Source organism: Lissotriton helveticus, chromosome 5_1, assembly GCF_964261635.1.
Source record: "Lissotriton helveticus chromosome 5_1, aLisHel1.1, whole genome shotgun sequence".
NCBI classification, from domain to species: Eukaryota; Metazoa; Chordata; class Amphibia; order Caudata; family Salamandridae; genus Lissotriton; species Lissotriton helveticus.
In genome coordinates, this window is record NC_136065.1 from 1,825,569,874 (window position 1) to 1,825,593,608 (window position 23,735).

At 43.8% G+C, this 23,735-nt stretch overlaps 1 protein-coding gene across 20 annotated transcripts in view; it reads left to right on the top strand.

Annotated features, from left to right (window-relative positions):
- HDAC5 (histone deacetylase 5) overlaps positions 1-23,735 on the top strand; it is a 1,448,645-nt gene that overhangs the window by 564,926 nt on the left and 859,984 nt on the right. For 2 of the 20 annotated variants that reach the window (XM_078645218.1, XM_078645217.1), the window contains one exon: positions 16,082-16,227. The exons of the other annotated variants lie outside the window; for them this stretch is intronic. In XM_078645218.1, coding sequence (XP_078501344.1) covers positions 16,143-16,227 — 85 coding nt within the window. In that variant the 5' untranslated portion in view covers positions 16,082-16,142. The remainder of the gene's footprint in view (positions 1-16,081; positions 16,228-23,735) is intronic. 20 annotated transcript variants of the gene reach the window in all.

Here is a 23,735-nt window from a genome sequence, read left to right on the forward strand (position 1 = left end):
GTGGGGCAAACTGACCCAACACTTGGCAACAGTCGCTCTGCTGCTCGAGGGTCAGGGTTGGAGAGAGGATCACACCTTCCATGGACCCATTGCGCTCCTTGGCAGACAGGAGGTTAGGGAGAGGTTCACTCTCCTCTTCCACCCCGTCATCTGTCGCCAAGAGCATGCTCACTTCGGACCTCTCAAAGTGGGGCTTGAGGCGGTTCACACGGAGGACCCGCAAAGGTTTCCTTGGAGCCTGCAAATCCACCAGGTTGGTGACATCACTTTTGCACTCCACCACCTCAAACGGCCCAGTCCACTTTCTGCCCAGGTTGAAATTTGACCAGAGTGGCATTCTGGTCATACCACTTCTTCATTTCTTCCTGGCTGGCTTCTAGGTTCGCCTGAGCGAGTTTCCTGAAGCAGGCAGTTTGGTTTCTGAAGGTCAGCATGAAACTTAACACATCTGGGGGAGTTTTCCTGGGAGCTGCCTCCCAGGCTTCCTTAACCAAACTCAGAGGTCCTCTCACTGGGTGACCATATAGAAGCTCAAAGGGACTGAACCCAAGAGACTTCTGTGGCACCTCCCTGTATGCAAAGAGAAGGCATGATAAGAGGACGTCCCACTTACGCCTTATGGGTTCAGTTAAACCCTTAATCATGCCCTCAAAGGTCTGGCTGAATCTCTCCACCAGACTGTTGTGGGTGGTACGGGGTGGTGAACTTATAGGTTACACCACACTCCCTCCACAGAGATGTCATATACTTGGATATGAAATTGGTCTCTCTTTCAGAAACCACCTCACACAGGAAAATATCCCCATTAACGCCCGGCCCACCACTGGTGCCGTCGTTGTCCTGAGAGAGATTGCCTCCGGCTACCGGGTGGCATGGTCCACCAAGGGCAGGATGTACCTTTTGCCCATGGCTGTCTTGGGATCCAGCGGCCCCACATTGTCCATCCCTACCCTTTCAAAGGGCGTTCCAACGACTGGAAAAGGCTGGAGAGGAGCTTAGACCTTCCTCCCGCTCTTACCACTTGCCTGGCAAGTTTGGCAAGACCTGCAATGTCCATCTGACTGCTTTCACATTTGGGGCCAGAAGAAGTGGGTGACTAGCCTGTCAAAGTCTTGTCATGCCCCAAATGTCCTGCCAAAGGCACGTCTTGAGCCAGACCCAGAAGGAGGTCCTGAAACGCTGGGGTACCACCAGAACATGGGCTGACCCAGGCTCAGTGACCTTAGGCTCATATATAGGAGTTCATTCTCCTAGTAGATCTATTGTGATCCGGACTGATCACCAGCTGCCTGGTCTGCAGCCTGGCGCTGCAGACCCTCCAGAGAAGGGCACTCTTTCTGCTCCTTGCCAATGGGTCGGCTCCGAGATGTGTCCCAGTTCAGCTACCTGCTCCCCTGTAGGCACTGGGGCATCTCCCTTGAGGTCCGCCTCCTCCCGGTCCGTGGGAATGTCAGGGGCCAGTTTCCCTTGTCCCTTGCCCTTTCTCTTGGCCGGGACTTTGGCCACTGTTTCAGGCTCCAAGACCTCTTCACCCTCTCTGGCCGCCATTGACCGAGTGGACACGCATGCCAACTCTGACAACCCAAGCATCTCCAAGTAAGACCTGAGCTCAACATCCTTCCATAAGGACTGCTCCAGGTCGTTACCTAGCAGACAATCTACAGGCATGGAAGGGCTCACAACCAGCCTTAAGGGACCTGAGACCCCCCCCCCCCACACACACCACACCCCTTACGAAGGGAACCTGCGCCACCAGACACGGGCTCTCTGAATTTTCCACAGCAATTACTTGGTGGAGATACCAGGACGGGTTCCCTAAGCAAGCGCAAGGGGCCGTAGGGTGAGGGGGCAAGATGGCCGCCGTAGCTCTGTAGAGAGAAGTCGCTATTTTTCTCTCTCCTATCCTAGGATGTAAAAAGGACTTGTGAAGCGGGGATGTGGGTTCTGGCCTACTTGATATCCCGTGGGGCGGCAGGAATACTCCACCCAGGCTGGCTGAGGAGGTTTTCAACAAAGACGAGTAAAGTCTGGCTCTGTTGCTGGAAAAGTCTACTAAGCAGCGCTAAAATACCCTTCAAGATGTCCCAAAGATCTAAGCTGGACAGAGAGAAGGACAAAGATAAAGATAAAGGAAAAGATAAATCAGCGGCAGCAGGGTCGATTAAAGGCTCAGCAGCGGCAGCAGCAGTGAGAGAGGGCGCAGTTCCAAAAGTTCTAACCACTGCTACAAAGAAGCAAACGGAGCTACCCACTCGATCTTTGAAAAACGCCCTACCAAAGAAAATCGAAAAGCAGGAGAAAAAGAATGAAGTGAGGCCGGAGACTCGCTCAGCAGTGACTAAGACTGCAAAGACGGCATCGGACCAAGAAGGAAAGACCCTACGTGCACATTCGGCGAGTTCAAAGGAGCAGATGCGGCAGGCAACCTTACCGGAATCCTTCTGTCCCAGAGCGTCCCCGGTGGTGCCGCTGATACAGCTTCAGCCTCCGACCCCCATCAAGGCGATGCGCTGGGAGGAAAAGCGCCGATGTCACAGGCAATGTCACAGGCGGCATCGGGAGATCAGCGGGACGCGAGCGAGCTGAACGCGGAAGCCGAGCCAGCAACAGCAGACCGCGAGGACGCAAGCGTCAAAGATCTGGTTGCTGGGCAACCTCTCAATACTGCGGGAGTCTGCTCGAACCAAGCAGCACAGAGCGCAGGAGCAATGGAGGTGAGCGAAGGGGGAGTAATGATCACCGGCAATGATGCAGAACAGTTAGAAAGACACAATAACTTGCAGATGCTAGACGCACTATTAAGTGTGGAGATAGGGCCACATAACAATTCTTCGCAGCGCACCAACCCGAGCTGGGGAAGCACCCAGAGCCTAGGAGATCAGCAAATGCAAAGGCTCCAGTATGAAGGACACAATGGCATAATTAGAAGAGAAGACAGAAGCATGAGGGGAGGCTCCCTAGAATTCTCTTCAGTCAATGAGGGCTCGGACTCTTCAGATATCAGTGAACATGAAACTGAAGGAGAGGGGAGCTGCACTGATCAGACTTCCGATTCCGATACAAGTAAGGGCTCCAGGGAACTAGAGACTAAAAAGAAAAAGAGAGGTGGTAGTAAAGGAGTCGGAAGAGGGTCCAGGACTAGCACGAGCAAGAAATTATCGTGGGACTATTCTGCTACATCAGAGACCTATCAGGAAAATGACCAGGAGGAGGGGGAAAAAGATGGGAGGCAAGAAACACCAACTGTAACTCTTGAAATGCTGTTCGGAACTTTGAAACAAATGCAGTCTGAGGCAAGAGCGGAAAGCCGAAGAGCTAAAAGAGACACAAAAAAACTTCAAGCTTCGCTAAGAAGAGTAAATAGAAAACAGGAAGAGGTTGAGGGGAGAGTAACGCAAGTTGAGGAAAGGACTAGCAGAGTGGAAGACGAGGTATCAGAATGGCAGACTTTTAAAGAGGACCAAGGAAAAGTGGTGGAAGACCTTCAATGGAAGCTAGAAAGTTTTGAAAACCGCCAAAGGAGAAATAATGTGAGACTTCTGGGACTTCTGGGACTGGAGGAAGGACGGGAGGGGCAGGATCCCAGGGGGTATGTAGTCAAGATATTAGAAGAAGCCTTTCCAGAGTCAAAATGGCACTGGGATATAGAAGTTCAGAGAGCCCATAGATATCCTCTGTTTGTTAAGAAAAACCGGGGGGAGCAAGAGAATGCGCGACCAAGAGCAATGCTGGTCTTCCTAGGTAATTTCTTAGCTAGGCAGGAAATAATTGATAAGGCTAGACCTGATTCCAGAAAAACAGCTGACGGTAACACATTTTTCTCTAGGCCAGATTTTTGCCATGTTACCGTGGAAAGAAGGTGGAAATTAAGGCAGATGATAGGCCCCTTCCAAAAGCAAGGTGCAGAAGCTTATCTATTGTTCCCTTCAAGGCTGAAAATAATTAGGAAAGGGTATACTAGGATGTTTACGTCTGAGATAAAAGCAGCAGAGTATCTAGCAGAAATCACGGAACTAGACAAAGGAAAGGAGAGTAGAACCAGAACTCCACCAAGAACCCCCGTAACCAGCTTACCAAAGACCCCGTAGATGGTAACATCATATATAGACAGGTTCAACAGATGCGTAAATAGGATAGGAGAGAGCAGCGACTCTGCAGACTACAAGGGCTACACATAGGCCAGAATTGGCCTATTTGCCTGTAGCAAGGGGGGAGGGCTCTTAAAGGGAGGGGGGCAGCGGGGGGTAGGGGGAGGGTGGGGGGGGGGACACAAGCATGTAGGAGGTGGACACAAGCACAATCTATGTAGAAAAGTAAAAAAAGATGAGTGGAGCAAGTTGTACATTAGAATAGCAATAATAAATTTGGGAGAGGAAACAAAGAATCCCACTGAATGTTGCCGGCATAGGTATCTACAGGAAGGTGGAGAAACTATAAAACATAATGACCTGTAGAATAGTGTCAATTAATATTTGCGGACTTAATGACCTAAACAAGAGATTAAAAACTGCTTCTTTGTTAAAATCGCTAAAACCTGACCTAGTGTGCCTTCAGGAAACACACATTGAAGGAACCAAGGCTTATTTACTGGATCAGCTTGGCTTTAATGTCTTAACAAAAACTACTCAGATCACAAAGACGAGAGGGGTGGCGATTCTGGGTAAGAGACAGGATACCTCGGTCAAGAGGAAGATGGAGGATCAGTGGGGCAGATGGGTTATAGCAGAATTAACTTGCAGGGGGGAAACTATTACGCTTGTCTCGGTTTATGGGTCTACAGGAGATGATCCTGATATCTTCCAATTTTTAGATGTAGAACTTGCGCAATGGCCGGAACCCATTATTCTCTGTGGTGACCTGAATATTCATGACGCAGATAGTAGTTTTTTAGATCCTGGAAGGAAATATACAGGGAGGAAAAAGAGGACTTATAGAGCCTTAGCGGATATGGCAAGGAATAACTCGTTGGAAGACCCATGGTTAAATTGCCATCCAAATATGGATGGGAGCACTTTTTTCTCTGCCCCTCATCAGACATTGGTCAGGCTGGATTATTTTTTAATCACAAGAGGTCTGATAGATAGAGCAAGAATAGAAAGGGAGCCAAGGATCATATCAGATTACAGCCCGTTAGTTTTAACCGTAACAGCGGGGCAAAGGAGAAATAAAGAATCGAGACAATGGACTTTTGACAGGACGTTGCTCCAGGATCAGTCCTACAGGGAGAGAATGAGTAAATGGATTAAGGAATACTGGGAGTTTAATAAAGGTACATCATCACCAGGGATAGTGTGGGATGCTTTTAAAGCCGGAATAAGAGGTGAAACCCTGAGCTATGCTATTAGTGCTCAAAGAATGTTGAAGGAAAAAGAGGAGCAAGATAGAAAACTAATTTCAGAGGCAGAGGAAGAACTTATGACAGCTATACATACACAATCTCCAATTGACCAGATATTATTGAAGATAGTAGCACTTAAAACCGAAATTATGGATGGGATGGCAAAAAAGACCATTGAGAAATATGTAGCAAATAAAGAAAAGGCATATGAGCTTAGCGAAAGAGTTGGTCACATTCTGGCTGTACGAGCTAGGCAAAGGGATGGGATGTCTGATATTGCGAGTCTTCGGTTAGCTCTTTAAAATGACGTCGTTGATGGCCAAGTCGCATCGGTGAATCAGGACAGGCTGGTCCCGTGCCGGACTGAGTTGGTGTCAGGAGAGAGGGGAATTAATCCGTCGCTCGGGTTGTTGCCGAATGAATCGGAAGGCTCCGTGCAAGGGAGATGGCCTCCCTTTTAAAGAGCTAACCGAAGACTCGCAACACCAGACGACTACCTGAGGATTACCGATTTCGATAGAACTCCTTCAATTCCATCATCCATTCATCCCAGGTTGCCTGCCCCCCCACCCCTTGGTCCTGATGAAGACCCCGCAGCAAGGACATAAATATTCCCTGCATCCATAAGAGGGTCGAAACGTCGACTATTGTTTCTTTTGCGACAGCTTCACGCCATGATTATCTTGATTTATTGCATTTTGTGACGCATGTCTGTTCTATTGATGTTTGCCATTAATCTACTGGCTGCTTTGGCTTTATAATTAATTGCCAATCGTGTTTTGAATGTTCGATTCTACAGTCACATAATCCTACCACTTCCTCATCCTCACTATGATCACATCCTCCCCCCCCCCCCCCCCCCCCCCCCGGGGCACTATACAACCTTAAATAATTTGAGTGTATATTGTGTATATTCATCATACGTGATCCCCCAGTGATTATAAACTTTGTGGATCTAAATGCTGGTTTTTGATTAATTCTTTCAATCAGAAACATTGTTGGGTGTTGGCAGGCGTCTGGTGCTGCGGTGCGGCGTGCAGTGCCCTCAGGTCGTGGTGTGAGCAGCGGATCGGTGGCGGTGTCATTGCGTCGTCGGTGAAAATATAGGGTCGTGGTGCGAGGTGAAGGCGGTGCTCATCTCGGTGCTGGCAAGTCACGGTGCAAGCAGTGTCATCGTCGTGGCTGAAGCGCTGTCGTCACCTGTGCTCAAGTGTCTCATTTCAGCTTGAAATAGAAAAGTTCCTATGCCTTTTTTAGGTCTCGCCTAGACAGCGCTTGTGCTGTCTCCTCGAGACATGCTGTATCTTCCTCTTGCTGTCCTTTTGAAATGCTGGATGTGCATTGGTGAACACTCTCATTAGCCCCTCCTTCTGAAATTGTGTATCCTCCCACGAGGACTGGTCCTCTTACATGTGTTTTCACAGTTCAGGTTATTGATACTTGGAGAGAACTGTTTTTAGTTGGCCTGCCTCTTTGCTCGTTTACGGTTTTGTTTACTTGTGTAATGAAAATGGTTGTTTCATATGCTTGCTGTCTGTTAATGCCTCACCCCTCCCAAAACACTGCTTTGGTCGCTTCATGTCCCTTAATCTTCCTGTGCCTCCCCCTCGGCCCCTCCCACAACACTGCTTGCATGCCCCCACCACCCATCGAGGTCACTACTGTTTTCCTAGGTTTTTTGTTTTGTTACTTTAGGCATAATTTGCACTGTAATGCCCTCTTGCACTTCCCTGAGATTGCTGCATTAAATTCTTATTCTTATGTTATATTAGTTTTTTTAATTTTTATGTAGCACACCTAGCCATGAACTCGCGGTAGGAGGGTCCGGGGGGGGGGGGGAGGGGCGGGTAATAATGAAACCATCACATCATTATCACAGTATATTGAGCTGTCGCCAGATACGAACACTGATGCCCAGCTCATTAGTCGGCAGCTCCCACCGCTGCACCATATTCTTTCCCTAGCCATGTTGCGGGATGCAGTACCATATGTGCCCAGAAGAGGTCCCTAGGCACCTAGTGACAACCTGTGGTACTGCACCCTCACAACACTGCTTGTTTTTTCTTCATCGGAACACCCAGTTTCTGTTGCCTATGTGATTACTCATCCTTTAGGTATTTGCCAACCATTATTTATTTTTTAGTTACCATTTTGCTGCTTGCACTGCAAAATAAAGTGTTGGCAATATTCCACTCACAAAATCCAATACATCTCCCTGGGGGCAGGCACATAATGCCTTGATAAAGCCTAAACACAGCCCTTTAATTTTTAAAGGAAATATCCATCTTGAAAGTTTATGTAAATGTAGGATGAGTAAATGGGGAAAGTGCCAAGAGTAGAATGTGTTTCACTAGAAATTGCCATTGCCTTCCATCAGGGGCGAAACTTGGTGATAATTATAAGTGCCTTTATCCCTTTAAACATGTCCATTGTAACGGGTCTTAAAACCATAAAGTGCAGCATCACTTCTTCTGGTGATCTGGAAGGCTTTAAAAGGTTTGCTGTTACTGTAGCTTGAGAGAGACTTGATTTTATGTCTGGATTTTATGAAGTGCCTTGATGCATGGAAAGTATAGAGATTTTACCACTACCGTGTCCGCGCTTTCGGCCTGTTTAATGAGTTTCTTCTCAATCTATGTCTTCAGTATGAATTCCCAAATTCTGTCAGTCTTATCTCCTGATTCCAAAGTGAGGAACCACTTGCATCTAGTGATAACTGATGGGAAACTTAAGGCAGTGTCTCTCGTTTTCACTGGTTTCGCATCCACCTACTCCCAATTAAACAAGCAACGTATAAATGGAAACGTATGCTCAGTTGCATATTTTTTTTCTGTTTATAATTGCATTAAGAGTATCGTACCTTATGTGGCTAATCGAGGCACCTTTACAACTCCACTGGGACACTTAACAACAGCCTGAGTTGCTGCACCCTTTTCTTTCTTCAAGGATTTTTGTTTATTACTTATGCTACTGTTGGGATATTTTTTTGTTAAGTAAATAAATAACAAATATCATTTGCAGTGCCAATAGCTCGTTCACTAATGTGAGAACTATTGCATTGCAAATGCTTGTTTCTCTTACTGAAGCGATGCTTAGAAGACTGTTCATAATCTGAGCATGAGGATGGCTCTTTTATTTTGTTTTTATATGGCATGAGTAAGAAGATTACGGATCTGTGAAGGATGTCTGGTGAACGAACATCTGTAGGCTGTGCAGTATAGATGCATCAACAGTAAAGAAATTGTACGTACTTCTTTCAAGAGACTCCAATGCATCAAATCCGATTTAGGAGGTATGTCATCCCAGTCTGGGTTTCGGGATCCTCATACATACATACTTAACCAAGCCCTTCCCCTTTCAGTATACTGGTACAGAGGTTGGAGCTTATTGGCATGAGGGTTACATATAGTAGAGTGCCCGTTGCTAAATAACACCGGTAATGAAGCTCATCTCCTTTGAGAGATAATCCATATGCTTATCCTTTGTCAGGCCTTGACTTTTGAAGCATTCCCATCTAATGAATGTATGGCCACATGACACCATAAATAAAATAAGCCTGTTATTCGTAACAAGTGTTTTTTTTACCTTTTACACCTCTCATCTCTAAATGCATATATTCAATTCTAGACCACTTTGGTGTAAATATGTGGAGCGAGTTTGCTGATTTGCACATTGCCGGTGTGCTGTGCTTTTTGTTATAATAGTTGAAACTCCATCTCTTCTCAAGATATGTTTTCTGACCCATCCCAAATGTAGTTGGCCTGAAGCACATGTTAAGTAGTAATGGACCTACATTCCATTTCGCGAGTCTGAAGGGAGTGCAAGGTAATTTTTCTTTATATAGGTCGGGCATCTCCCCAGCCTCACGTAATAAATACATAATTATTGTTAATAAAAATAAATGCATAGATATATACCTTCATATATCGGCCTTGGCAGCCTTTGTACCCATTTGTCTAAGGAAATGTCATTCACATTTTGCTTCTGCCCACCACACAGGGGAGTATGTTAACCTACTTCATCGATTGGGCACCTAGTGCTTCTGATATGCTTTTTTCTTTCCATTCTCATTTTATTTTCTTTCTTTCTGTTTTTTTTTGTTAACCTTGTGGGCTTCAACTATATCTTGAAGTTACACTAATTAAAATCCTGTAGTAACTTTTTGTGCTGGTGAGAATCCTATTTTCCTGTGATGAACACTTCAAGTAAAATGTTTTTTGTAACTTTTCTAATCTCACCAGACTTTTCTATTTTGCAAGTATGTCCAACAGTATTTTATAATGTAAAAGTTTAATTGCAAACATTAGGTAGTGGCATTCTTTTTTTGTTTTTGTTGGAGTATGTTACATTTTTATTGCAAGCATTAAATAGCGTCATATTTCAGTAGTATGCTTGCAATCATTTTTTTTTAAACATTGTTCCAGCTTGCCAAGGCCCAGACCTTTTGGCTTTTTCATTTTTTTTCATTGCTTCCCAGAATTCTGAAAATATATACTAACTGCCACTGGGAAAGATACTTTGATTTACAGGGCCTCCCCTCCTGCTTCTCAATGCACCAAATCTCTAACCAACTTCACTTTCACTTTTTGTTTTGTTTCTTTTTCATTAGTGGACTTCTGAAGGCATAACGTTTTAGCCAAAATATTAGTGATTCACTGTCAACGATTTAGCAGTAAATAAAACGAAAAAAGAATGGAAAATTAGAATTTATTATGTAGAATTTATTATGTGTTATCTTAATGGTGCGATTTCTTCTCCTGTTCTACATTATAAAACAAATATCTCTTTGTGCAGTGTGAACCTGTTCTAGATTCACATGCTTTACTTTATTCAACCATTAAGTTGTAACGTCTGGAAATCCTGACTTAGTGCAAAGTTTTTTTTCTTGTGGACGTTGACCATGGGCGGGATTTATGAAATCAAACATAAGTACACAGTGCTCCATTGCATCACCGCCATTTTCAGATTCTTGCTTCCGATGTTGGGATTGAAAGTTAGTAAGATTGTTGAGCGATCCACTTTAAAACTTGACATTTAAACATATTGAAATATACCCAAAGACCGAATGAACGAGAGCAGGTTTTTCTAGAGAAATCTTCAAATGTACAAGGGTCCATAAGCCCAAGACCCACGAGGTCATTCTCAGCCAAAGACTGTCTCTGAAGATCAGAGAGAAACAAAGGTGGGCACACTGTCATAGCACAGGCAAAAGGACAGAGAATGACAGAATAAGACTTATACAATGACGAGGAATCAGACACCCCAGGGAGAACATATCCAGGATTCTGATGTGAAGAACATGTGCAAGACCCATAAAATGGTCCACATCGGAGAGGGAGCCCATGATGTAGAAAGACAGAAACACAAACTGCAGCTGCATTGGCATATATCATTCAATAAAATAAATATTTCTGTGCATCAATGACCTCATACAAGATCCTATGTAAAGTGGGACAAATGTGAGTCTCTACTGACACCGGATCCATGAGGTCAGGAAGTAGAACCTCAAATACACAGTACAAGAGCATCATTTTAGAGGTCGACCATCTCCAGTATATGCCTCAAATAATGCCGGGACTCAACAGATACAACCATTAGACACTAGTGTATGGACGTGGAAGGCTCAAATATGACTTCAAATCAGAGTTCCAAACAGTCATCACCAACCCATTTAATGGTCAGGATCTGTTTGGGAGCAGTGTCGACCAAGCCCTAGAGCATGAAACAGCTTAGGCATGTGAGGATCCCTGCAATCTAGGGGAGGATTCAGCTGAGTAACACATGCCCCAGAAAGGAAAATGCTTGTAATAGACCCTTCTTTACTCAGACGAAAACACAATCACCAGGTCTTTTTGGGTGCACCGAGAGGAAGATATCAGGCCAAAAGAGAAGGTACTCATCTAGTGACGACATTAAGCTGCTTCCAGAGCACCTAACACCACAAGAGGGCAAAATCCAAGATTTTAGTGAAGGACGGGGAGAAATCGGAACAGAAAAATGGATGTTGAATATTATTAACAACGTCTGTTGTATAGAACTAGAACGCAAACTAAAATTGTGTATGCTAAAGAGACAGAACTATATTACACAACAAGGGGAAACACTAGTAATAGAAGTACAAGAGCTTCTAGAAAAGAATACCATAGCAACAGCGGGATAATCTGTGAACTTACTCATAGAGAAGCAAGACCTGACTCTTGGGACTCTTCCTAGAACTAATATTCTTAAACAGATTTCACAAAATGCAAACGATGAAGGTGACCGCACTACAGGAAGACATTTCCAATTTGGAGAAAGGAGAGTACCTGACAGCCATAGGCTTCAATGATTCCTATTTTCATGTACCGATGAGCTAACACCAATACAATTACCATATGTAAGTCATAACCAATTCAAGATAATGGTCTTGGGATAAAGTCTGCTCCATGGTTGTTCAGAAAATGTCTTGCAGTAGTAGTAGCTGTTTTCAGAAAACAAGAAATACTCGGTTACCAATATGTAGATGATTGGCTTGTGAAGTAAAATCATTCCAACGATGCGAGAAGAGCACTAGCACAGTCATTTGACAGCTTCACTCGTTGGGGTTTGAGTGACTATCAAGAAAACACCCCAATGGCAGCGCTTGAGAAAATCTTCTTCGGGTTCTTCCTTAATTCAAGAGTGGCACTAGCAGTCCCTATACAAAGAGGAAGGAACTGGTTTGCCTTTACCACACATCACATTCTGACAGTGAGAAGAGTGAAGAGGCTATTGAACGTGATGGCTTCATGTATTCTAAATATTCCACAGTCCAGACTGCATACGAGACCACTGCCAGAGAGGCTAACAAGACATGGGTCACACAACAAGATGAAGTGTGATGTTCTAGTGGTTGTCACGAACCAGAGTCAAAGAGAGCTAAAATGGTGGACAAGTGAGCACAGTATGAAGTAGCGTTTCTGGGCACCACTCCTCTCTGCAAAGAAAAAGATATAGCATTTAGTTTAGCATAAAGAAAAATCTGAAAATAGATGCCATGAACTGGAGTATTGTGGGCTTACATTTGACACCCTAGAACCCCTTATGGTTGACGCCCAAAAGAAAAAAAAAAGCGGTAGTAACTCAGGATTTTCAGACCCAAGTACTAGAACCGGAAAAAGTGTGTGACTCGTCTGCACTGCAACACTATTGTTACAGGACACTGGACATTTTCGTACACAGCATGCGTTTTGGTTTTAGGAAATGGTGCACTTGGATAGAGAAAGGTGCATTTTTCATTTTATTTCACTGTGCAGCTCGTCCCAAATTTGAGTATGTCTGAGAGATGTATGTTAATTTGAAAATGTTTGCTACAGTGAGTAAAGTCTTAATCATATTCGCTTTAAGAAAGAACAGCAATTAATTTACCAGTCAAGGCATGGGTGAAGCAACTTTTCTGTTATGCATGGTACCCTCTCAGCCGTAAGTGGCTTGTGTAGACAGGAAGATTTGAGGAGTGGTTTAAATACTGTTATTTTATGTAGCATTTGCCAGCTTGTTGCGACGATATGTTGAATAGTGGGAAAGGTACAATACAACATTTAGCACCCACTTTGTATTTAAAGACTCTGGCCATTAGGCTCCTTTAAGAGTGAGATCGGTGTGATCATGTTTGTGGTTACCTGCAGACGTGTTCTGAATATTCTAGATTAGAATATTCTAATCAGATGATTTCTGTCTGTGGACCCCCACTTAATCATTACTGGAAAGAACCCAGGGACACCCAGTGAATCATTATTGCAATCTGGAGACCGCTACTAAGTCATTACTGGAAGCAGGGGACCCCAGCCTAAGCCTTTTCAATGAGTTGACCGCAAAACAAGACACAAACATTTCAGAAACAAGTATTTATCAAACAAATACACAAATTATGAAATATTTTATTTCAACCGTAAACAAATATAAGAAAACTAAATATTAATAGGAAGCTGCTGTAATTCAATGAAGTCTCCTTAATATCCATATTATAATCTTAATGCACTTTTACTGCTCCCACAACTCTATCTGAGGATACTAACTTAGTTTGTAGCCTCTAATTTCAATTAGCACACATTTACAGAACGTTTTACATTTTTTTACTTTACATTTTGCTTCGTTATTTATGTACACTTTATTAATCTGTTAGTATTATTTCATTTTCTAAGCAGTCACAGACCCCCTGAGAAGCTTTGTGGACCCCCAGGCGTCCTCGGACCACAGGTTTAGAACCACTCCTCTAGATTGTCTATTGGGGATTTTGCATGACCTGCATTGGTTATAGTTTTACTGTCTTTGTTTTACTGAAATTTGGTAGTGTCATTTTTAGGTCCAGCCTACTAAACAGCACATGCTCTGTCTGTTGTGAGACATATTTTGACGTACCAAGAACATAAAGGGACTGCCCATTGCTTCATTCTTTGACTTTCCTTGTCATTATCATTTGCCGCCTTCTTATTTGTGACAGAACTTGTCCATCTTGTGTTTGCCTCTCCTGTGGAGCATTGCATCTCTACAATCTCTTTCAGTGGCTGGTACAGCTGCTTCTACTGCATGCCTTCCAAGCACTACTTAAAAAAAAAAATTTGTAAAAGTTCTCCATTAGAGTGCGTGCATTTTTAAGCCATTTGCAAATGCTTTTTTCACGGATTGGTTGACGACAATTGGATGCACATTCTCCCAATTGATTTTTCTAAAGTTCAAGACATCATTAAATGTCACATTTATTGTAAACGTTCCTTATACACCTGTACAAAAGATGGCTCATAAACATCCTACCCCCATTATAAAGAAAACTTCTGTAGCTTCTTCCCGTTCCCCATCTAATGTCGAGCAGATTCTCTTCTCGTGGATTTGTTTGGGAAACTTGGGGTTACCATCCTCTAATGAATGCCACTCTTCTTAAGTTCAAGACATTATTAAACCTAAAATAGATTTTAATAGCTCCTACTAGTACACCTTGCCAAAGGATGATTCGCAGACTTCCTACCCCTATTATAAAACAACTGTTGTTTCTTCAGGTTCTTGATCTAATGCAGCCGGGGAGGCTGATTTCTTCAGCTCTCCCTTTCTTTGCTGAACTCGAGGACCTGGTCCTGCAATTGCTAGCTTGTGCATATTTAGGTATCTCTGAACAAAACCTATCCAGCGTATATGCAGTTAAGAAGGATTCAAGGAAGCAGTAATAAAAGTGAAAGACTGAGTGTTTTTCCGTGGGCCTTGTAAGGGAATGTTAAACCTGAAGGTTTCGTTGATTGATGATCACTCCTTTGTCAGTCCTGGGGTTAGCCCGAATACATCATCCAAAGTATTTTTGTTTAAGTAGAGAGGTATCAATTCACTAGTCTTCCTCGTCTTTTATTTTCCTATTAAAGATTCTACTTCTCAGTGGGACTGAAAATTAGTTGAGGACTGGTACACCAACCATTTCAACCTGTTGCTCCCTTTGACATTACTTTACATGCTTGGAATTTAGCCTTCTTGTGGCCATAATATATTAGTAGGGTTGCTATATTTAAAGCTATTTCGATCCAAAGCGAGACATTGCTTTTTTGCTGGTCCTCATTAGGATAGTTTTTGCTTCGTTCCAAATGTCTGAAATTAAGGACATTGAGTTTAAAAACGATTGAGATATCTTTAAAATTCTGATATATTACCTGTACAGGAATAAACCATTTACAGTTTCTGAGTAGCTGTTGGTACGATTGTGGTCCTTGGCCTGACAATTTAAAAGGCTGTGGCCTCTACTGCCTGGTGACTAGTCTGTTGCATTTCAAAGTATTTTAAAATTGGAACCCATTAGATTCTTCAGATGGTTCATGCGCAGTTCACCAGAAGAACGACATAATCGGTATTCCTAGTGCAGACACTGCTAGCATTTCTCTCTTACTCTCTGGAAACATCATGTAGGAAAGTTAAACCTTTAGCCATGATGATCTCTGTTGCATATTTCTTTGAAGCTTTGTCAGGGATAGGCAGCTTTGAGTTGAGAAACCCGGCCCCAGGCTAGGTGATGGAGTAAGAAAAAATCATGTTGTCAGTGAGTCGAGTATGCTCATCTCTTGCTCTCCCTCCTAGGATACAGCACACACGTAGCCATTGCCTCATTTGTGAGTATTGTACTACAGTATTACATGCTGGCAAAAACCTGTGCGACCCAGATGTGACTATTAGTGAGTCACTAGTAAGAGGTGAGATCGTGAAACAGAAGGACACAGCACATAGGTGGCCCCTAAATTCCTTAAAGTGACTGTATTAGCTGTTTTAAAAGCTCTTTTTGTCTTGATTGCTCAGTCCAATCGCAACCTGTTTTAATAAGGGAAATCTCAAAAACAGTTACCACTCTCTCTCCCCTTGCCAAGATATGTGACTGTTGGAGTCATTGGTGGCATTTACTCTGAAGGACCAATTAAAGAGATAAGATACTGACTACAAGACTGTATCATGCCAACCATAATAGGAAACTCAAATGTGATTGCTGAAGAAAACTTAAGGCCTGTTGAACTTCCAGATGTGGATGAAAGTGTTGGCTGTGCTGACTCCGATTTTCTCAATAATGTATCTACTTAATAAAGTATTCTATCAAAAGCAGAAGATTGGTTTTGGCATAATTTGTGAACCATATGAACTAAGAAGTTGAATTGGCGCTATAATCGCTTCTAGCACTTCAATAAATTCTGTTAACTTACCTTGAATTGTCAAATTTGCGAGTGCTTCTTTCCAATAGATTTTCTAATGTATTGTTCAAAGGTGGGACCTCTTGACGGATGAGCTCTCCTGCAGTTATGCGCCACTATTGGAACTATTTTGTATGTGCGATGTGGAATTCCATAGCTGCCATTTCATATTAGCATCACTGTTTCCACTAGTACTAAGAGTGCTGCAGTCACCGCAAGGTAATTTTTCCTTTAACCCTTTCTCAATTTTATGTTATTTGGGTAATGCTTGCTTTGTGATTTATCAGTTTTGTGATTTTCTATTTTTTTTTGGTTCTTTCAAGATTAGTTAATCTGTTCTTGGTTTTTGTTTTGTATTTTTCCTTGTATTCAGTTATATAAAGTCGTGCATTTAGCCAGATACCCAAGAGTGCCCTTGTCACTGTGCACTTTCTCCTTGCCCTGTAAGAACATAATCTTAGTAATGCTTTTCTATTCACATCCCTGCTGCAGAGGGTGGTCTGACTGAAGTCGGAGAAGACACTAACTTAACCAGGATCAATCTGACTATCTCCCAAAACCTGATATCCCCACCTCGTTTGAATTGCCCACATATGACGCTGACGATGTTGCCAGCTGCATGCTGCCCGACACTAGGAGTGCAGTGAAGTACAATATCTGTGTGCTGCTATTGCATGTAAGAGTAGAAACTTTAGATAGAGCCGGCTTGAGTTTTTTCTTTCTTTAGCAGAGGGCGCACTTTGTGCGGCAGAGATTTGTGTTCAGAAAGGGCTTGGTGACATTTAGGTTGGAGAGCTTTGGTTGATGACAAAGGATCAGCTTGAATAGATGTGCCGTTTGGAGATATCAGTAAGCGGGGTATGGTCCTGTTGTGGCTTGACTTGAGTTTAAGGCTGAGATTGTGGAGAACCCACCCTGAAGAAGCCACATGGCCTATTTTCCTGTTTTGGACATTGAAGCAGTTTCTGTAATGGTTATTGCTAATAAGTCAGCCTGTAGGACCGAGAGGGTTTCTATGCGACTGGAAAATTATATTATTTGCAATGTATGGCCTTGCTTTCCATTGTTTTTTGTTTCATGGATTTTTTTATTGCCCTCTCCTGTCGAATTACTTTGTTCATTTGTTCGTTCAATTGTTCGTTCTTGTTTTTAGAGGATCTTCTTAGTTATCCCCCTTTAAAAAAAAAATAGATGCAATCCTGTTTTGTCAGCCTATCCTTTCCCATTTCTATTTTTCTGCGAATTATATGTGTAAAATGTTCGTTGACATCTGCTTGTTTTCTTAACGCCGTGGATGGTAGAAGCACATTCTATATATTTATTTTGATTATCAGGCGTGTAGTCGTCAGTATATAGTAAAATACAGAGGAGATGGTGGGCTGTTTTATTCCTTGGTAAATTGCTCTGCGCGCTGCCTGTTCTTGGAGCTTAATAACACTTAATGGATTCCCGAGCTTTCTCCGTGCGGGAGCTGTAGGTTCATCTCCCTGTCAGGTTATGCTAGCCGGCTCGCTTGTTGCTAGATAAATTGTCTCCAGGTATGTTCTATAAATAGCTATGTTTGTTGTATTTGTCAAAATAGCTTTATTTAGCCTCTTGCTGAAGCCTTCAGACTTCTGTTTTATAAGGGGCTGGCTGGGCTCTCTGGATGTCTGGAAGAGGCTGGCGGTGGCTACCTGCCACCTGGCAGTGGAGAGCAATATATTCTGAATAGGTGTGGGCGGTAAGTTTACTACTGAACTGCCTTTCATTCCATCTAAAGATGTTGCATGGTTCCTACTATTCTTTTCTCGTGCCTTATTACTCTTATTCTTGCATTGTCTTTTATTTTACACGTGCCCTGTGCGTTGATAGCAGTTTCCCAAAAACAATATCTAAAACTCCATTGTTTTTACATGCATTACATGTAATTGTTCTACAAAATGTATTAAGTACTTACTTCACTTTCATTTTTGACTTCTTTTAATTTCCTATTCTGCTCCTTTTGAATAGACTGTCGGGTTTGAAGCAGCTAGATAGGACTACAAATAGTTAAATAGATCTCACATTTTTGCATTCAGAACAGCCTGCAGGGTTGACCAACTTTTCAGCTGAGCTCAGAGTACATCGAGCTTTAACTTTCAAACAGCAGATGTTTTAAGCTGAGACCTCACACACCACATTTACTTATTGTGTTAGTAATGTATTTTATAATGAACCGTGTATGTTGGAGCAGGAATGGTCCCCGACATGGTGTACGGTCGTGCTTCCCCTTGAGTGCCCAAATGTATATCATTACTTTGTTTTTGATTTTGTACTAGCCTCATGAGTGAGGTCCTGGGCCTGTCCTGTGACCTGGAGGGGCGCACTAAAGCATGCCCTCATTAAATCGATAGAGGGCTACTGTTTTGGTCATGAGTTTAGTACATGAAGCAGTGATTGACTCTTTTATCTGTATCACTCGATTAGCGGCCTACTGGCCCACTCATATAAAGTTCTGATTTTGTGCACTATTTAAGATTTTAGAGCTAACATCCCATGTGTATGTTGTGCTTGTTTGTGTACTTGGTGTATGTGGCACATGCATTGTGTGTATGGGTTTGCCAGAGTAATAGAGCCCTATAGGATCCATTTTTGGATTACCACAAGCCTGAACTTGTTGCACAGTATGGAGATGAGGTTGAGTTCCCTGACAATGGAAGTGTATTGCTATCGTTCCTGTAGCTGCAGGGAGAGGAGGCAAGGCTGTTATTGAACTTTGATTAGGTGTTTGCTGAGCAAGGAGCTTCTGAATAGTCTTCCTGAAGCACTGCCATATGGGTGATGGTGGGAGTGAAGGTTGGGACTGCAGACTGTTGTGCAAGGTAAAAGGGACACCTTAAGTGAGGCTCAAGGTTTTGTCTTTTCCTGATAATATTCCTTCAGGTGGCTGACAGTCATGTCCAGAAAACTGACAATTGTGTGCCAGTTTTAGGTGCTATAAGCCAGAGTCTAACCTTCTGTGTGGAGCGCCACTCAAGACAAAGGCTGTGCCTGGATAGCAGCCGGGAGAAGACACTTGAAAGGAGAAGCACCCTAAAACAAAAGTGCAGACTATAGACAGACATCTATTGTTTCTTTTCCCACTTTTATACAGTCAAAACAGATAGGAGATGCCTGTCTATAGTCTGCACTTTTGTTTTGGGGTGCTTCTCCTTTCAAGTGTCTTCTCTTGGCTGCTCTCCAGGCACAGCCTTTGTGTTGAGTGGCGCTCCGCGCAGAAAGTTAGTCTCTGGCAGTTTGGGCAGGACTGGTCCCATAAGGAACAGGGTCAAGACTGATTTGCATATTGCTGGGTCCAAATTGGGTCGTGTGGTGACCAAAGGAATGATGGATTAAATCCATATCCTTGTGACTGGGGGTGAATATTTGCATTGTCCAGAATTGTTTCTTTTGTATAAAAGTGGACCAGGTTTGCTATGACAAAGTAAGGTAGCGCTCCGCAGAGTACTCGGAGGACTGCTGTGCAACCGGGAGCTCATGTCTGTGTCACAGACAGGTCCCTAGAGGTGAGGGGACATCACCTGGGTCCACCTCTTACTGCAAGAGCGGATCACCTGTGCTACAGTGCCTAGAAAGAAGCTTGCCTGCTGAGAGTTGAGAATCCAATCCTGCAGGAGGAGTGACTGACCAGGAGGAGCGGGTGCAGAGTGTCTGTGGTGCGGTGGGGTCCGTTGATGTGGAAAATAATAGTTTGATCTGTGTGTCCTAGTGTTGCCAAGCCCCTGGCTTTCCCTTGCGATTCTAGTAGAGAATTGTGGAGTGTGGCATGTCTTGAGCTACTGTGCCAAAACATGAAGCTGCGGTGTGGCCTGAGCCTTTGTGCCCAAAGCATGAATTCACAGCAATAACTAAGCTGTTGTCCCCAACCTGTGAAGAAGCAGCATCGCCTGAGCCTGAATTGCACAACTACGGTGTTGACCTGAGCTACTGTGCCTGATTAGTAAAGCAGTAGTGTGACAAAAAATGTCGCTCAATATTATCCTGTTTCATGACCTGAGCTGTGGCCTCCTATCTGCCTGATGCCTTACCTAATGTAAGTATGTGGCCTGTGCGTAAGTTCACTAATCTGGACCTGAACAGCCCAGAGAGTGCTGCCCCGGGCACCAGCCAGCCATGAACCAGCACTCCCCGAGCAGCCGTCGACTGCCAACAGCAGCTGAAGACACGACCGTGAAGGAAGATAGGCGAAACTGCCTACTCACACTAAGCCCAAGAAGAAAGCTGTGGAGGAGTGAAAAAAGCATGGTGGCATCTGAGACGCTCGTCTGTTCCACAGACTCAAAGATTTGTTGGGTGAGGAACAGTGACTAAAGCCAAAGACTGGTCGCTACTGCAAGAGTGTTTGGGGTACTCTGCATCTGAGCTGAATGTTGCTGTGCATTGGCCAAGGAAAGCATCCACCTGTTCCAAGACTAGGGACTGGGGGCTGCAGTGGGGAGTGCCACCAACTTACTCTAATGCTAAGACACTAAAATTACCTAGTATGCATACCTGTGTGTAGTGTATAGTGCACTAAAGTACTCTTCTTCTTAAGAGTAAAACACTAGCTTAGACAATCAGTTATCCTTATATGGGTTTTCTGAGTGCTGAGCTCGAGCACTTCCACACTATCTCCTTAAGAATACTGTGGCTGCTCGCCATTGCTATCACTGAGAATCAAAGGTTGCGGGGTTGTACTTGGCCCAGTTTGTAGACCTATCTATTATGATATACCCTAAACAAACTAGAAAAAAACGACCTCAACCCCCACAGTTGAGTTCCAGTGGCCCTGCTTGCCCCGTGGGTCCTTGAAGTGGAGTCTCATAGTTCAGTTTATGCAAGCCCCCGGAGTAAGCCCTTAAGTCATCACCAATGCCAGTGTAGTGTAGTTCCTATATTCCCAATAGACTCTGCGCATTGGAATAATATATCCTATAGATTTGACGTAGGACTTAAGTCAGTAGGTCTCTATCGAATATACTAAACTTAATTGTGAGTGCCAGCTAGCTCAGAGGTCACTAGAAACTTTCTCGAATTCACAAGAAGGGATTAGTTTCTGACAACCGCAAAAACATGACAACTTTATTTCCCAAGAATAAGACTATATCTCTCAGAGTCGCGGAAACAATAGATAAGTATTTCACTCAGTCAATCGTGCATGCTTCGTTTCTACAGAGTTTGCAGAGAAATAGTGAGACAGGCGTTTTCAATAAAAGGTTTATTGAAAAGTCTTCTTTCTCTTGCAAGAGATGTGAACTGCTACAATCGTTTGACAGAATACAAAGTATAATGCGTACAGCGAGAATAGTAAAATAATACTGTAATAGCATTGTATGGTTTCTAAGCCATATAAAAATACATACATAAATAACACAGGCTAAAATACTCAACTGGTGCTTCTAAAGTACGCCTACCCCAATGTACCTAACCTAGGTCTAGTACGAGTGAAGAAGTAAGTATGGTCTTTAGCATAGGTTTAGTTTTTGCCAATAATCTACCAAAGGTTTCTCTAGGTTCTAATCAGCTCCATACCTTAGAATGAAGGAGGTCTGGTATCTCGGTCTCGGGACTCGATTTCCCAACACCCTGCAAGGGGAGTCAGAAACACTGGAGCTGGATTTCTCAGCGGAGAAGGGCAGCTTCCTGATCAGTGCGTCAGCCGGAGAGTCGGCTTCCTTCGGCACTTGTTGTAGCGAGCTGCGTCGGGCAAGTAGGTCGTCGAACTGCTCCGAACCACCGTGCTTTGCCATAGCAAGTAAAGGTATATTTATACCTTGAAGGTGTTTAGGAATGCCATGGTTGACGTAAAGTCGGGCATATGAACGTCATGAATGAACCCCTAAGGAATAGATGTTCATTGTAAAACTGAGTTCTTGGAGAAATCAATATTCAAGCAAGGGGAAGTCCCTAACTTCTTCTTAAGCTGGTTTTCCAAGAAATCGTTGACGTTTGGTGAACGGATGGAAGTAGCCAGGCCTGTATTTGGGTTGCATGGGCTATGCCTAAATAAGGTCTTGATTTCTCTGCCTATATAAGGGCAACGTGAATTGTACCTATATAAGGGCATGAATCGGGAAAATCCATTCGGATTTTAAAACCCCATACAACACCAGATCGGAGTGATCTCTGCTGCTTTCAGAACAATACCATAGCATTCACCAAGTGTGTCCTAATACTGTGTGAATTGTTAAGCACATAGCTACATAAGTATATTTTAGAAACAAATACATTTTATTCCGACAAATATCAGCCTACCGGGTTCTGAAAATGCTAGGTTTTCAATTCCAACTATCTGTTTTGGTAAACAAACCAATTTGTCCCCAAAGAAAGCTGGAAAACAATATAAATACACTGTTTTGTCCCAGAATACTAGCTTGTCATTTTTGTATTCTACCATTTGTATAGCACTTTATACTCCTGACAGGATTGTGAAGAGCTTAAATTGAATTAGGATTCTGGGTGGCCTCTTTGGAGATCAGGGTTGAACAAGCATTTACAATGCAATGGTCTCGGCATTATTAAAGGTAGAGCTATTGGCATTGCTCATGACATTTATTATTATTATTATTTTTTTTTAAATCATAAATAAATGGCATTGTCAATTACATTACAATAACTTATTCGTTAAATAAATGGCATTGTCATTTACAATGGCAATAGCTTAATCGCTCGCAAATGCATGACCTATTGCATTTACACCTACACAGAGCCACACACAAAGCCACCCACACACAGACAGAGCCACGCACACACACACACACACACACACACACACACACACACACACACACACACACACACAGCCACGCCCACACAGACAGAGCCACACACACAGACAGAGCCACACACACAGACAGAGCCACTCACACACACAGAGCCGCACACACACACACACACACACACAGCCACACCACACACACAGAGCCACACACACAGAGCCACGCCCACACACAGACAGAGCCACGCCCACACACAGACAGAGCCACGCACACACACTGACAGAGCCACGCACACACACAGACAAAGCCACACACACAGACAGAGCCACGCACACACACAGACAGAGCCACACACACAGACAGAGCCACGCACACACACAGACAGAGCCACACACACACAGAGCCACGCACACAGACAGAGAGAGACACACACACACACACACACACACACACACACACACACACACACACACACACACACACACACACACACACACACACACACACACACACACACACACACACACACACACACACACACACACACACACACACACACACACACACACACACACACACACACACACACACACACACACACACACACACACACACACACACACACACACACCACCCACCCACCCACCCACACACACACAGAGCCATGCACACACAGGTGCTCCAGGTTGATCCCATGTCCATCGAGTAGCCCTCGCCTCACGACATTCTCTTTCCACAGAGCACAGGTTCTGTCCAGGAGGTAGAGAGTACTTGGGTCCAGGAGGTAGAGAGTACGTAGAGAGTGCTTGGGTCCAGGAGGGAGAGAGTACTTGGGTCCAGGAGGTACAGAGTACCTGGCTCCAGGAGGTACAGAGTACTTGGGTCCAGGAGGGAGAGAGTACTTGGGTCCAGGAGGTAGAGAGTACCTGGGTCCAGGAGGTAGAGAGTACCTGGGTCCAGGAGGTAGAGAGTACCTGGGTCCAGGAGGTAGAGAGTACCTGGGTCCAG